Below are 16,568 nucleotides of genomic sequence, written 5' to 3'. Positions count from 1 at the left end.
GATCTCTTTAAAAAACCACCCCTGCCATGGAATTGATTAGGAAGTGCATTCTAACGAACTGTTGCCTGATTACGGCTCAAAGAAGGGCAGCCCTTGAACCCACTCTAGACAGAGATGCCCCAGTATCCGAAGAGCCAATTCTGAAGCCGGGTGTAGAAAAGGAAATGGGGTGTTGGCACACTTCCCAGTCCTGCTGCTGCTCCTCTTTGCCCTCAAGCCAGTTTCTGGTCTTCTGAACTTAAAAGTCAAAAAAGATTTCAGTCCCCAATCCCAGAGCCAAAACATTACCATGAGAACTCACTGCAGGAAAAGATAACCCATTTTAATTACCTTCAGAATTATGCAGGGATTTGCTCTGGTGTACATTATAATCCCGTTGCTTTGCAGAGTTCGCAGCCTCAGAGCTAGCCGAAAGTCCTCTTCTTTGCTATTTTCAGAGAGCCGGTATTTGATGTAGCTGTTTCCAGCAAAGCTGAGAGAAGTGTGCCCTGAAAAGGCCATTATGAGAAGACATATCTACTGTTAACATCCAGAAATGTGAAATCACCCAACAACTACCAAGCAAGTTGATTAAGGACCATGGGAAGTTGATGAAGGCATTGAGGAGAAGGCATTTTTTGATTAAAAACTGGTTCTCCACTTCAGGCCCCACTCTAATTCCAATGTGAAAAAAATATTAATTCATCAGATACCAAAAAAAAAAAAACAAAAAAACAACCCTAAAACCTTACTTGTCTCATGCCAAGGGAAACTTGGTAAATTCTATATCCTGAATTTTCTTAATGTCCCAATTCCTGCTTTGTAAAATGAGCACCATTAAAAGATACCCCTTCATTCCCACCACCAATCACTTAGATACCAAAAAACTTTCCACTCCATGAAACAGAGGAAAGACAAAGAATTCTTTTCAAAGAATATCCATATTCCCTGAGTACCCTAATGCCAAATAGCCAACTTACATAATTTGCACTAATGTTGACAGAAGGGAGTTGATGTCTTACTCATGTGCTGTTAAAATTCTACTTTTTGGCCATTAATTTCAAGGCTTCCCTTCTCAGAATCCTCAGTCCTACCCACATCACTCAATTCTGCAGTCACCCTCTATTTTACTGACTCCAATTTAATGTTCTAACAAGCAAAGTAATGCTGAAAAGCTGTCTTGCTGGGGTGAAAGGTGGAAAGTGCGAAAATACACTAGATGGATGACAAGCATGGAAAATCAAGTCTTCTACAGAGAAAGGAGAAGGAAGATGGGTAGAAAGTGACATTCAAAGCTAGGACACTTGTTGGCTTTGTTGGCACCCCACATACCCACCTGCTCTGTGCACATGGTGGGTGCAGGGGGAGGGGCAGCACAAGTATCTTTTAAATCTAAGCCCTAGGTGACCTCAAAGGCAAGTAGGCTGGTGATCTCTTCATTCACAGGCAGCTCTTTTCTTGAAATCAACAGTGAAACAGCTTTGGCTTCCATGTTTTGAAAATAGTGCTTCTCTTTGCAAAGGATGAATTTCTAAAACCCAATGCTTAGCAAAGTGCTTTGCACATAGTAGGCATAATTGTTTGTTAATAAGTACTTCTCAGATTCCAAAAAGGGTATCAGTGTGCCTGTATTTTAAATACATCCTCTACCAAAAAGAGTTCTTCATAGAGTTTAGAAGTGATAGAGAATATGTGAATCAAACAAAGTACTGCAATTGAGTGAAAATCGGTAACAGGGTTATTGGTCATTCAGAAACAAAATACATTTCTTCCTCCCTCCCTCCCTTCCCTCTTCCTCCCTTCCTTTCTCCCCACTTCCTTCCTTCCTTCTTCCTCCCATCCTTCCCTCCCTTCATTCCTTTCTTTCTCTCTTTCCTCTTTGTCTTCCTCTTTCTTTTTTTCTTTCTCTTCCTTCCTTTCTCCCCACTTCCTTCCTTCCGCTCATCCTTCCCTCCCTTCGTTCCTTTCTTTCTCTCTTTTCTCTTTCGCTTCCGTTTTCTTTGTTTCTTTCTTTCTTTCCTTCAGGGCACAGAGGCAAGCACCTCTCCTTTTGGGAACATGTAGTAGATCATATGTATTTCCAGTGGAGGGTCTGCTTACTTGGTACTCTAGGCTGGGCTTGCTCTATGGAAGATCTACTGGACTGGCTCAGCTGGACCTTCTGTTGATCTCTGTGTTGTGGCTGTGGGTTGTGCAGCCCTCTGAACATCGAAGGCCGTGCCACAGATACTCTGACTCCTCTGACTAACCAACGGCCTTCTATTTTCCACTGTACACTCTTAATATCCATGTGACATGATTGAAAACACATGTTGTGGTCTTCCTGTTATGCAAGGAGTCCACGGTCATTGCATGCTTCCTTAGCACAGGCCAAAGCTGTAATAAATCCCAAGTATGTTTGAGGGTGGATGTCAGCTGTGGTGCATTCTGAAGGTAAATGTTGCATGCAGACAGATATGTCTTCAGGAAGGGCTAGGGCAGTGTAATTTACTCAAGGGCAAGTGCTTCAGGAATATGAATTTAGACCCTCATCATTCCACCCCACTCTGCACCTGAGCACTCTCCGAGCTTCCCTGGTGGACACTGGCAGAGGTATGGTCTCCTGCTGGCTTCATAACCGACACACTGCATGTCCCCTGGACATGGCTTCTCCATGCAAGGATCGTTGGACCCCGGGCACAGTCCTCCTGTGACAAAAGGGAACACACATGATCAGTACACGGGGACTCACACTACATTCCAGGGAGTGCAGAAAAAGTTCAAGGGCTGCACTCTGCAGGCTCTGAGCTGAGAGGCAAAGAGGCCATCCAGAGGCAGGAGCACCTGAGGGGCTTTTCCTGGTGTGAGTGCCTGTCAAACGTCCCTGCCTCTGTCAAAAGCACACTGGCAGAATGAAGTAGGCTGGCTGCAGAGAATACACGGAGCTCCTCCTTTCAGGTTACAATATGCTAAGGTTGTAATTGGGCCAACTTTAGCTGAGAAAAGATCACACCACATGGGCTCCGGTCGTATTGACTGGAGCGGGTCCTGCACACAGGTGCCCACTTGAATGCATCACCTGAGTTTAGATTTCTCCTATGCCCTTTCCCTGCTCTGAAAAACTTAGGGGGTAGACTTCAGAAAATGTTAGTTGTTCTTTTCAGAGGAGAAAGAAAAAGACTTTCCTAAAGAAAAGTAGGACTAATTCCAAACCGGGCAAGCACAATTCACATTGTTTCCTAATCCCTTCTGCTACCTGCTATTGTATTGATTAGCTGTAAATGTGCCCTGCCGCCTATCAAAAACAGTTGCATTATCCTTGGCAAAGGAGGCTTGCTTTCTACGTGTTTGATGTTCGTAGCACAGTGAGATGAAAGGTTAATCCCTCAGAAAGAAAATCCTGGAAAGCAGATTAACTGATTAAGGCAAAATTCAGGACCCAAGTGAGTCATTTCAGAAGTGTGGTGATGGCAGGTGCAGGTCCACTGAAGGATCCACTGAAAGATCCATGTTTCAGAAATCTTGTATATTTCAAATGTCATTAGGCCACTTTCAACGTGGTGAGAGTTTAAGTAGTAAAAGGACCATAGATAAGGAGACACAAATGAACAACCACCCACAGCTGGGTTAGCAGTGGCCAAAAGGAGCACTCCTCTGCGAACCAAGAACGTTCGGACATCAGCAACTTCTTTCCTCAGGAAGATCTGACCCATTACCATTACTCCCTGCCATCCTAACTCTTTCCTCATCATTAAGCATATTATCCCATTATAGAGTCCTATCTTTGTCTAGGAGAAAGCAGAAATTTAATGCTAACTGCATATAAACATTTAAAAACTGTAATCTTCCAGAAGAGCAGTAAAAGTAGCACTAGCAAATGCAGAATTCATAAATCCTATTTTCCACTGGTTTAGAGCTCAGCCATAAAACATACTCGTGGCAACGAGCCAGCTTACAAAGTCTTGGAAGATGAAGGGATTTTTAACTGAAAATTTGGAATGATCTCTACAAATGGTTCTAAAAGCCACAAGTGCCCCAAAATACATCGTCCTATTTTCGTCCCAAGAAATCTTTACTCCTGCCATATAGTCATCAATATTTACGCAACCTATCACCTTCTGATCTGTTTCATAGGGCTTTTGATAACCAGTTTTTAAATAATTTATAATTCTTGGTGCATCCATTCAATAAATAATTTTTTAGGGCCACTGAAGTGATAAGCCTGCACATATAAAGATGAAAGGAAACAACACCGCCCCTCCCTCCCTCCAGGAAACAACAAGCAAACACATGATTACAATCCCATAAGGTAACCAGTTAGACAGTGACATGTGAGTGCAACCAGAGAAGGGATGATTGTGTTTCCTAGGACAATGTCAGAAATCCTCACAAAGGAAGGGAGCATTTTAGGAGCGCCTGGGTGGCTCAGTCTGTTAAGCGTCCGACTTCGGCTCAGGTCATGATCTTGCAGTTTGTGGATTTGAGCCCCACGTGAGCTCTGCACTGACAGCTCAGAGACTGGAAACTGCTTTGGATTTTGTGTGTGTCTCTCTCTCCCTCTACTCTGCTCATGCTCTGTCTCTCTCTCCCTCTCTCAAATATAAATAAACTTTAAAGGAAAAATAAAAGAAGGGAGCATTTTAAACTCAGGCCTGAAGGATGAGATCCTTCGAGTAACAAGGGACTGTGTTTCAAGGGAATGAGCCAGCCATGGTTAGTGGCTCACTGCATGCATGCGTTAAGGCTCATTCATGAAAAGTTCACAACTCTGTCAGCTGACTCTTTGCTGTCTCCATGCCTGGCTTCATTTCAGTTGCAGATGGCCTGCACGCTTCCAGGTCTCTCCTAAATGTTGATTGACTAGTTCGTATATGCTCTAAGATGCAAACTCAGCCCAATGCTAACCTTGGCCACATGAAGGTGGCAATGTGCATAAATGAAACATAAAATGCATCCCATTGAATAGATGTAACTCTGGGCATCACCTTCCAATCAGACATAGAAACAGTAATCTAGGTATTTAAGAAATCGGTTGCTTCCCATTCCATGGACACGTCTTTTCCCGTGTCCTATTTTAGCCAGTCAAAGGGTAACCTTCCTCTAAATTTCTATGTTGATGAGGTACAGCTACTTGTGCTACATTCGTATCTTTTCTGCTCTAGTGTAATGGCCACATTGCTAAGAAACCATGCATTATCAAAACTCCAGATGAAAAGCCACTATTTCAAAAGGGCAAAGGAGGGCTAGATAATTTCAGACCCATGACAATACAGGAATTATGCCAAGAGTCTAAAAAACAGCTGTAAGCATATATAATAAAAACTAAACACAGTATTTTGGAGTAAATACAGCATTTGAGTTACTTTTCCACTTTTTTTTTCACCTTTTCTCTTACTATTATTAGCCCTGCCCTGGTAGCTGGCACAGGCTTCTTACTCTGTCACCATATCTCTTACCTTGGGTTAAAGACAAAGCCATTCAGACCAGCAGCTGGGGGTTCAAACTCACAGCTTCTCTGTCTTTCCTCATGCCATAACCATAGAACCCACCTGACTGCATCCACTAAATTAATGGATTATGTTAGATCCAGTGCCCGTTATGAAAACTCTAGCTGGAGGATATATAAAAAAATACATTAGTTTAAGTATTATAATATGTGCATTCTCAAACTAATAAATATTAGATGTACAATAAGTATATTTCCATTCATTCTAGCAGCCATTGCCTTCGATAGGTTCTTTTTCATCCTTTTTATTTTTCGTAGGCTTTTTAAGGCAAAGGGGACAGTTCTTGGCAAGTGATCTGTCTCCTGATGCATTAAAAACCCTCGGGGGCCTCCCCCACCAAGTCCCAGCCATAAACACGCAGGCTCCAGCTGCTGCTGTCAGTTCCCTCTGCTCAGGGCACGTCTGCTCACCCGTGGCTCCACAGAGCAGGAAGGCAGATTAGAGTCTGGAGGTCAGTGTAAATGTAAGGTACTCCTTAGCTAGGGACAGATGTGAGCATGTGTGCAAAATGCAGTCGATTCCAAATAGAGACAGACTTCTAGCTACGAGAACGAGGTTTCCCCAAAGTAAATATTCTCCATGTACAATGACTGTAGTTCTTCACCATCAATAAGGATAAGAAATTAGGTCCTTTCTGACATATATATTGTCAGAGGGACTTGACCTTTGTATGCTGACTCAGAACAATGTTGTGTGTCCCTTGACATCAGGTGTACCCGTATGTTTGGGTCCTGGGGACACTTTCCTGGGGATAATAACCCTCTTTCCAGACAAAGCCCTAAATTCTCTAGTGACATATAATCCTATATACTTTAGATGGATGCTGAGTGGTTAACTTGTTTTTAGAAATACGTTTATATTGTCCCCCTTTCATGGAAGTACATACACCTACTATTGTTAAGAGTCTTAAAGACCCCCATTCTGGTGGCAGAGAGTGCCTTATCGTAGTAATAGTTAAGAGACAACGGTGTCAGTTCCCACTGGCCTCTGGTAGGAAGTTTATCTTATTAACTCTCATTAAATAATCCAGGTTTAATTAACTCGTGCTGTGATCAGTGACAGCTTGGGTGGGTGGGGGCTGTAGACCTACATGTTCTGCATCTCGAGGCATCCATCAGTTTTGTGCCAGAGTTAGCACGAAGGGAGAAGGGTTGCACTTTATCAAACCAACTGATGCCATGTGTTGCGTGTCAGGGAAGGATAGAAGGATCAGATGTTTTCAGCAACTCAGAGAACATAAAGCAGGCAGAGAAAACTCTGTTCCTCATCCCCACGTCCCCTCAAGAAGCCAGGGTAGCGCAACAGGAAAGGGTCTGCGCTGACAAACAGTAGACCTGGATTCTGGCTCTGACCAGTTATTCTACTTATTTACTGTGTGGCTCTGAACAGGTCACTTGACTTCTCTGAGTCTTGATTTCCTTTTCTGAAAAATGAGGATAATACTCATTCATAGAATTGTGAGATTCAAATGGGCTTATGTATGTGAAAGCAATTTTTAAAAAAAATGTGTATTTATTTTGAGAGAGAGAGAGAGAGAGAGAGAGAGAGAGAGAGAGTGTATGTGTGTGTGTAGGAGCAGGGGAGGGGTAGAGAAAGAAGGAGATAGAGAATCCCAAGCAGGCTCCACATTGCCAGCCCAGAGCCCAACATGGGACTCCAGCTCATGAACCAGGAAATCATGACCTGAACCAAAATCAAGACTCAGATGCTCAATCGTCTGAGCCAACCAAGTGCCCCTGTGAAAACAATTTTTAAAGGGAAAAACTTAAAGTAAAAACAAATTACTATACGGTCTCAAAACTGGAGATGCTTGTTTTGACTCAGCCACATGCCAGAAACATGAACTCAAGTGTCATCTTTTCCTTGGTGTCTTTTTTGGGTCAGATTCATGATTTGTAAACTGATAGATGATATGAAACCCTGTGTGCATAGCAGCGTCTAAGATAAGGCCTGGAGCTTTTTACTAATCAGTGTCCCTGGCTACTGTGGGGTCAGCCCCTTGGCCACGTTGTTGTGGGCAGATGTGTTTTTTCTATACAGCCTTTCCAGCAGGAGAAATGTGCACACAATGTGACTGTTCTTTGAAAGGAGGTTTCCACGTTCTGAAGTCTTGCTCAGGTGCAAATTCAGGTCACTTTCTACAGAGCTGACAACATACAATTCATTTGAGCAGAAGCTTTAGAGCTTTGGGACCTGCACAGAGGAGAGAGGTGACCCTCTTGAGGTTTTAGGAGGGTCTTGCTACATATTTATGGCTCTTCTCTCCTTGCCTCCCCAGTATTCCCACAACCCTCTGGGTTAAGTCTCTGCCTTTAGCTAATACATCAGTGTCTAGCTGTGATTTCTATCACCATCACTTTGAGCAGATTGAACCTCTTGATTTATGTCTCTGCCTCATTATACTGTCCAGTAACTAATGGTAAACATCCTACACCCTGAATTCACACACTTTGCCAAGATGCCATGTCTTGGCAAATGTCACGTAAGTCAGTAAGCTTCCCTCTTAATTACTGGCCCCCGTGAAGTTTTAAAACACCTTCTCCAGAGGTCTTGGATGCAAAGTGGTCTCTTGTGGTTCTCCCACAAGCACAGAATCATCTGGAACGGTGTTTGCTTGGCTCAGCCATATTCTCTGGATGGTTTCGCTGAAGGCTGAGCAAAGTTTCATTCATGACATCCTCTCGGGGGCAGTTGCGTGTGGGTGGAATATAGAAGAGAATATCCACACACGTAGAAGCTGGTGTCATCACTAGGGTAGACACCCCTAAACTTCTCTTGGCATGTTGGAACTTGAGGGTCCTGGAGACGAGGGCTCTGCAGAGACACAGCTGTTATGAGTGGAAAATGGAAACTTCCCCATTTGCAGGGGGAACCTGGTTAAGATTCAGAGGCTACACCGAAAGTTCTTTGAAACCACTGGGTTCTCCTCTGAGAACGAGCCCTGACAAACCCCAGCCCAAGTGTAAGCCCAAATCTCAGATTTTTTCCTCTGCCTTTAAAAAACTCTTCAAGGTTACGTTTTAAGCGTCTTACTGCGTCACAGAAGCCTGTAATTTTATTTTACTGTGCTTATTAGATGCGTATTACTATGACTGCCTATCACAGGCTCCTTGGGCTGTCACCAGGCATTCATTCCTCCCCTGGACTGTCCTGATTCCTCCCTATCCTGTCCAGCTGAGCTCCTGGTCTGTCCCCTGCAGGCTGCGGGTCCATGCACCGTGAGGGTGGGGACCACGCCAGGCTCACTTACCACTATACCTCCAGCACCCTGCCCAGGGCCTGGCAAAGGATCTACTGCACTCTGAATGATGAGCAAATGAAAGGGGGACGGTGCCCCAAATCTCTGGGCCCTTCTCTTCACTGCTGTCTTTGCTTACACAGCATTGCTTGCCTGGCAAAGACTCAACATGAGAAGCTTCACTGCTTCCAGTGCCTTTCACGGACTCCTCCAGGGGGACCGGGGACTCCCTCATCTGGGCCTCCACTGGGCCCTAACTACACTCCCTACAACTGTCTATAGCGTCTATTTGTTTGCACTCAGCGAGGAAAGGAACTTCAGCATTTTGTCTAGGAAAAGAGGATTTGGGGGGTGATAACAACTGCCCTCTAATATCTGGAGGGCAGCTGGTATAGGAGGCGTCAGACAGGTCAGGTTCTGTGTGGCTCTAATGGACAAAGCTGGGGGACATCACCAGCAGGAAGATTCTGGTGCACTGTAAGGGAGAAGACTGTCTCAGGTCCATCTTGTGAGGCCGGCTGAATTACTGTGCCAGGAATGTAGTTAACAGGATGTCTGTCACGGGTGGGAGGGTGAATTGGGAGCTTTCAAGTTCCTTTCAAAAGTGTGGAGACGCAGTAGGGCGCGGGGCTTGAGACTGCCAGGTGTGAGTCCTGGCGTGGCCATTTACTTAGCTCCGTGACTTTGAGAAAGTCAACTGATCTTCCCAAGTTTTAGTTTCCTTAAGTTTTTTTTTTAAACAAGATACCACTTTTCTTTTTACTTTTTTTTAATGTTTACTTATTTTTGAGAGAGAGAGAGAGAGAGAGAGAGAGAGCAAGTGGGGGAGGGGCAGAGAGAAGGGGGACAGAGGATCCTAAGTGGGCTCTGAGTTGACAGCAGGGAGCCCCAGGTGGGGCTCAAACTCACAGACCGTGAAAGCATGACCTGAGCTGAAGAAGTTGGATGCTCAATCAAGTGAGCCAGCCAGATGCCCCAGTTTCCTTCACTTTTGAGGAAAGTTAATAATACCCTTCCTTTATCATAAGGGTTAAATGCAATTATGTATGTTTGAAAAACAGCATGGTAACTGGTCACAGCTCAATAAATGCTAGCTGTTGCGCCTGTCTCTGCCTTCAGTTGTGCAGTTTGTCACCTCCATGCCTCGGCTCTCGTGCTCCTCTGCCTGGAGCACTCTACCCAACACCAACCTGATTTTAGGCCTCCTTTCAGGTCTAGCCCAGCGGGCATCACCGTTAATGATGTGCTTCGGTGTCACTCTCACCTGGCCGAGCAAGCTCTTGTGATAGTGCCATAGCCCGTGGCTGAGGGCAGGACTGCCATTGCACACACTCTGTGTAGCTGGTACCATGATTCCCCTGTGGCCGACGCTCCCTTCGCTTTACCTGGAGCTCCGGCTGTCACTCCCATCGACACCCCGCTCTTAAACTCTGCTGCTCTCCTAGGAAATCCACTCTCCTGGACAAGTGTCTCCTTTTTGATAGATTTTTCTATCAGACTTTTGAAACGTCAATGCAATTTTTAAGAAACAGACAGTCAGCACAGCCCTGTGGACTGTCCCTGGTGTTCTGTCCACTTGCTTCCCTTCTAGGGACTCAAGGGCATCCATCCATTCCCTGACACCTGTGTCAGGCTGAAGTGCTAGTGTTCAGTGAACTTGTAAAGTTTACCAGGAACCGTGTCATGACATCAGGACTTCATATCTCTTGAAGTCCTGTTCAAATGTGATGCTAGATGCTAGATCTAATGAGCCTTTCTGGCACTAAACCTCAACTCTGCTTTCATTTTGTTAAAGCAACTCAGCATTTTGGTTCAAGATGCTAATTTTGTTAATTGGACCCCAAAAAAAGATGCATGAGAGAAAGATGAGTTGGAAGTTGGAAGGAGCATATTGAGGCCAGATCTGTATAAATATTGCTACACAGTCCAGAATAGGCAGCTACCTCTATTTATCATCATAATTATTCCGCCAAGGGGTGGAAAAGTCCATTTATTGTATCTGCCAAGATTCCAGAGTAAACTGATGAACAGTCAATACTAGTTGTGCATGTGTGTGTGTGTGTGTGTGTGTGTGTGTGCATGCGTGTGTGCATGTGTTTTAAGGGGGGGCATTTATTGAATTCGATTGCCTCTCCATCCAATCAATGAGAAAATGCCTCAAATGTCTAATGCTTTCCTTAACAGTTTCTCACTGTATTTTTATTAGAGGACACTTTAGAAGAAGTGAGAGCTATTTCTATTTCTAACTAAGAGCTTGCCCCCTGAACCTGCAGGAAATTTTTCCTCTTTTATCTTGCTGTGAGATGTCTCCAAGTTTGCTTTCCTGACCACCAGCATTAGGATCACCCAGGCTACGTCTATATAGACTGCCCTGGGCAAGGCACGGAGCTACCACATTTTTCAAGTGGAGATTATTGTCCATCACCTGCTGAAAATAGGGCTGGACCAGATGACCTTTTGAAGTCTTTTTACTACTAAAATCCAGTATTTTATTTTACAGCTTAATTGTAAGAGTGACTTGAAGGTAAGGAGAGGCTCTGAGGTGAACCTGAAACTATGTACTGTCCTCTCTGAGGAAATGCTCACTTTTTTAAAAATGTTTTTGGTTTATGTTTGAGAATGCAAGCGGAGGAGGGGTAGAGAGAGAGAGGGAGATACAGGATCCCAACAGGCTTAGCCCTGACAGCAGGGAGCTCGATGTGGGGCTTGAACTCAAGAACTGTGAGATCATGACCTGAACCGAAGTGAACGCTCAACCGACTGAGCCACCCAGGTGCCCTGGAAAAGCTCACTTTTCAAACCAAGAAGGCATCTTCGTGGGATGCCTGGGGGTTAAATCACAAAACCTTTTGGCACTCTGGCTTTACCGGGAGTGGAAAGGTTTGTGGGGATCAGAGAATAGGAGTTCTGGGCAAGGTCACCACCTTAAAAACTTACTGCATTTAAAACATTATTGTCTCATGAAAAACCTCCTTCTCTCCAAAAAAATCACCCCTCTAAATTCCTTCTTTCAAGAAATTCTGCCATGTCTGCCCTTCTCTGTCTTCTCTTGATTAACTCCTACTCATCCCTCAAGACCCAGGACATAGACAGTGCGTGGTACAGAAATGTCCACAGAAAGCTTTTCTCTGGCCATACATAGCAGGGATTTTGTCCTTTCTACTTCCTAGCATTTATTAGGACACCATTATTGCAAATAGGTCCCTGCAAGCTGCCTTTGTAGTAGTCAGCTCCTAAGGGCAGGGACTGAATCTTTTCCACTTTGGATCTTTATAACTTTTTTTTTAATGTTTACATTTTTTTGAGAGAGAGAGAGAGCAAGCGCCGCGCGCGAGTGAGACAGAGTATCAGAGAGAGAGAGAGGGAGACACAGAATCCGAAGCAGGCTCCAGGCTCTGAGCTGTCTGCACAGAGCCCGACATGGGGCTCTAACTCACGAGCTGTGAGATGACAACCTGAGTTGAAGTAGGACGCTTAACCAACTGAGCCACCCAGGCACCCCTCCACTCTGAATCTTCAGTGCCTAGCACATTGCTGCCGCCACAGATTTTTGCTGACTGAAATGAGTTCTCAGAGCACAAGGATTAATTAGCTGGTTTAGTTTCTCCTGCAGGGTCTGCCCTGTCCTGTTCAAACCTCTTTTGAACCCTGCCGTGAATCACTGCATGAAGGCCATAGCAGAGCTTTGGTGCATAAATCAGTTTGCCTACAAAGGAAATTTAGGGAAAGCCGGACAGCTGGCATTCATAAATCCTGCATGTTCGTGGCATCTGCCAGAAATACGTTGCATCTAGCATGCATGCTTTGAGTTACTTTGGATCTAATTTACATACTCAATAGGTCAGACGTCCCTGCGTCTACCTGGTGAAAACACAGACAGAATTCACTGGGTACCACCCGGTGAGTGGCCGGCACTTTTTGGGCTGCTTGGAAGCTGTCAAAATGACTCTTGGAAGGAGCTGTGATCTCCAGAGCCCTCCTCTGATGAGCTTATTTTTCAAACTGCAACGAAGAACTTTCTCTAAGAGAAAAGGCCAGGGGCCCTACCTGTCCCCAGTTACCTAAAGGGATGTTTTACAAATGGCCTCTCTTTTGGCCACAGTCCCTTTGGGCTGAGTTCACGCTGGCTAGAAAAATTCCGGGTGTAATTTTCTTAGAAGAGAGCAGTGAATTTATGGCTCCACACGTCGAGAGGAAAAGAGGCAGAGAGCAATACTTCTCACTGACCACCGTGGACACGTGACTCTGCAGCTATGGCCTCTGCCCAGGAAAGGTCAAGGCTCAGGGACTCTAGTTACATCAGCAAACTTGAGCCACTCCATCTCTGCTGCTCTGATGGCAGGGTCCATCCCCTGGCTGTGCTCCTCTACGTGGCGCCCGTTTTTCACTGAAGCAGATCTAACTGCCTGCACCCTCTGCAATAGCTTCCTAATTTGTTGCCCTGCCACTGGCCTGGCCCCAGCTGGTCTATCCCCTCTGCAGCTGTCGTGCTCTTTGTGCAGAGCACGTCATTTCTTCCCTGCATCTCGGCCCATGGCTCCTCCTGCCTTGGGACAACTCCTACAGTGTTCATCCCGGCTAATGGCTCTTGTGTGAACCCTGAGCCTGCTCACAGGTCTCATTTGTCATCGTGCCCTGCCTTCCAGCGACAGAACCTCTCTCCCACTCCCCTGCTGGGGGCTTCTCTCCTGCCCTGAACCTTCCTCATACGAGCTGCATCCCGGCCTGGAATATTCTTCCTCCCCTACCTCTTTCCACCTGTCTGATTCCTACTTTTCCTTTATCCTAGCCCATTTGGAAACCTTCCCTCTGGATGGGTTCTCTGGCAGGATTTGGTACTTCCCCTAATAACACTCAACACACGGGCTCCTGCTGGCTTGCTCGCCTGGGCAGCTCAGTAGGCTGTACGCTCCGCGGAAGTAGGGGCTGAGCTCGTCCCATTTACCCCTGGCCCCAGCATCTCTCACGGTGACCTGGTGCATCGTAGGTGGTCAGGAAATACTATGTTGGATCAGGGAACGAACGAATGCTTGCTTACCAGGAATGGCGGCCCAGCCTACTCAGATCATGGGAGGTGGGAGGGAGCTGCAAGCCACACTCACCGTTGCAGGTGCAGCGCACATTCCTGTAGAAACGTGGGCACACAAAGCTGATGCGAGCCGTGCTGTAGGTCATGAGTGCGTGGGAGTCCAGGGACAAACCTTGCTCACAGTGCTGCTCCTGACAGTCCAGCCCCGAGCAGTTTTTCTCCAGGATGGCCGAGATGCGCATGACGTTCTCCAGATGCTTCCTGGCGTTGGACAGCTTTTGGATCAGGTAGGCTGGCTTATAGAACTCACTGCTGTGCATTTCCACCGCAAACAGCATGTCCAGCTGGTTGGTCCCCGCCACGGGCTGGATGCTGATGATGCGCAGGCTGTCCTGCTTCTGGGTGAGGACCGCGTTCCGCAGGGTGCGCCGGAAGCCATGCATGTGCAGCCCCACGAAGTCCTCAGGGGACACGTTCTCGAAGCGGATGGTGACAGTGTTCTGCAGCATCTCATGCACCAGCTGCTCCACATGCACGACCACATCGATGGGCACCTGGAAGCGGCCGTCACTCACTGACACGTTCAGGACGTACTTGCCGCTGTCCAGGCCTCCCAGGGCGATGATCTTCCCATCGTGACTGTTCACTTTGAACAAGCTTTTCTGCTCCGATTTCAGGGCAAACGTGAGCACATCATACATGTCTTGATCTGTGGCATGGATCTTCCCAATGACCCCACCAGGAAAATCATCCTCCATGGTGACAATGAAAATTTCCAGGGGAATGGCTGTGGGCTTGTGAATACTTTCCTCGATGACCCGCACGCGGATGTAGGAGTGAGAAACTTGCTGCGGTTTGCCGGAGTCTTTTGCCTAAAACAACCAAGAGGGAGAAAGGCAAGGAACTAAGAAAAATCACAACACTTTTAAGAACAACAAAATTCAGAGAGAAGACGTCTATTCCTCTACCCGTGTTTGCTTCTTCCTCCGTCCCCTGTTACTGTTCTGCAAAATGCTGAGAGCGTGCATTGAAGTAAGAGGAGTGATTTACCAGCTTTGGTCTTTACATGCACACTCTGTTATGGACGATAAAATATATGCACACAGTATAGCCGTTGGGGGTGAACAGGGAAGGAGAAGGGAGGCTGCTCTGAGATCCACATGCCCACCACACACTGGCCTTGTTTTCATTTTGAACAGAAGCCACAGGGGACATCGTACATAAAGTGGTGTTCTTACTTGAAGGAACAATCTTTGCAATTCTTTCCTTTGGATTGGGCCAGAGGACATCTTTCTGTACACTGAAGAAATAACATGAGGTGTGAATTGCATAAATTAAGGTACAGAATAAAAAAATGGAATGCAGAAGGGAAAGATAGGTAGCCTGGAAAAGCTTCGCCTTCTTTCTACGTATAAGAATTGACAGAAGCACCCGATGGCACATCTTTCCTGAACCCTTCTGTGCGCAGCATGGGGGTAGCCAGTGCTGTAGAACTTCAGACACGGGTAGATTCCTGTGGACGGGGTCCCCAGGGAGGGTGTCTGAGGATGGAGGGATGCGGTGGACCTTGGAGGTCAGATGAAATCTGAGGAGATATGTCCTCGTATGTGGAAGGCAATGTAAAAGCAGGGACTTGGGCATCACGTGGACCCGAGTTCAAATCTTGACTCAGGCACTCACTACGTGTCTGGCCTTGTGGAAGTTACTTAACATTTCTGAACTGAAATGTCTGCGCCTTTAATATGACTATAATAGTAGAACCTACTTCACAGGATTCTACTACGGTGGGGATGAAAAGACACCATGATGGCAAAGTGCTTAGCACAGGCCTGACCCACGGAAGTACTTTGTACCTCAGAGTTAATGTGATTGTTATTTTTACTATTAAAATCACCACATACTTTATGTGATCAACCACATGAACCAGAGATGCTGACATGGAAAAGTCAGGTAGGAAGAGATAAGTTAGCAAATGAGATTCAACTTGAAGTCAGGCTGTGGAGGGCCTCAAAGGAGAGGGATAAGTATAGACTTCATAGGCTAGGGGTTGCCCACTCAAATGTCAGAGAGCAGAGAGATGACAGAAAGGCATGGAGCTGCTGGGTGGAAGGTGATAGATTAGAGGACCTGTGGACTGAGCAGGACTGGAAAACCATGTCTGCCGAAGGACGTCAAAATTGAAAATTGGAGAGAATGGGGCCGGAGTTCTGCCTGCAGACCCCACATCTTCAGGCACTAGAGAGCCACAGATGGTTTTAGTTTAGGGAAGGAGTTGGTATATTTTTTCTGTAAAGGGCTAGATAGAAATAGTTTTAGGCTTTGGGGGTTATATGATCTCTATCAACTAATCAACTATGGTTCCAGTGTGAAGCAGCCAGAGCATATGTAAATGAATAGGTAAGCTTATGTTCCAATAAACTTTTATTGATAAAAACAGGCTAAGGGCATGATGTGTTTGGGGCTGTAGTTGGTTGAGCCCTGGTTCACGGGGGCCGATATAACCAAAGTGGAATGATTACTCAGGGAGGGGTGTAGGGATGTATCAGAAAAGAAGGAGGCTGAAGCCAGAGGAGTCACCCAGGAGGCTCCTGCAACAATGAGTGAACAGGGAGGTAGTGAATGAAGTGGGGCGATGACAAAGGACATGTAACTGACGCATATGGGGACCTTATGAAGGCAGAAACTCAGGACTTGGTGGTAATTTAACATTAGGGACTAGGAGGGGGAAGTTCTCTATGGTGTTTCTAAGGTGTGAGATGTGAAATCTCTAGAGATTGTTATTCTCTAACAATCAGAGAGGGTAAAAAACTATACCAGCTCCTGTGACAAGGCACTG

General features: G+C 45.9%; 1 protein-coding gene across 4 annotated transcripts in view; it reads right to left on the bottom strand.

Annotated features, from left to right (window-relative positions):
- Positions 1–16,568, bottom strand: part of FAT3 (FAT atypical cadherin 3) — a 667,592-nt gene that overhangs the window by 38,308 nt on the left and 612,716 nt on the right. For all 4 annotated transcript variants that reach the window (XM_027040010.2, XM_027040011.2, XM_027040013.2 and 1 more), the window contains 3 exons: positions 13,806–14,604; positions 2,532–2,666; positions 331–488 (listed from right to left, as the gene is read on the bottom strand). In XM_027040010.2, the coding sequence (XP_026895811.1) occupies positions 331–488; positions 2,532–2,666; positions 13,806–14,604 (1,092 nt within the window). The remainder of the gene's footprint in view (positions 1–330; positions 489–2,531; positions 2,667–13,805; positions 14,605–16,568) is intronic.

Source organism: Acinonyx jubatus, chromosome D1 (genome assembly GCF_027475565.1).
Source record: "Acinonyx jubatus isolate Ajub_Pintada_27869175 chromosome D1, VMU_Ajub_asm_v1.0, whole genome shotgun sequence".
Lineage (NCBI taxonomy): Eukaryota > Metazoa > Chordata > Mammalia > Carnivora > Felidae > Acinonyx > Acinonyx jubatus.
The sequence above is the reverse complement of the archived record's forward strand: the minus strand, read 5'-3'. Positions and strand labels throughout refer to the sequence as shown.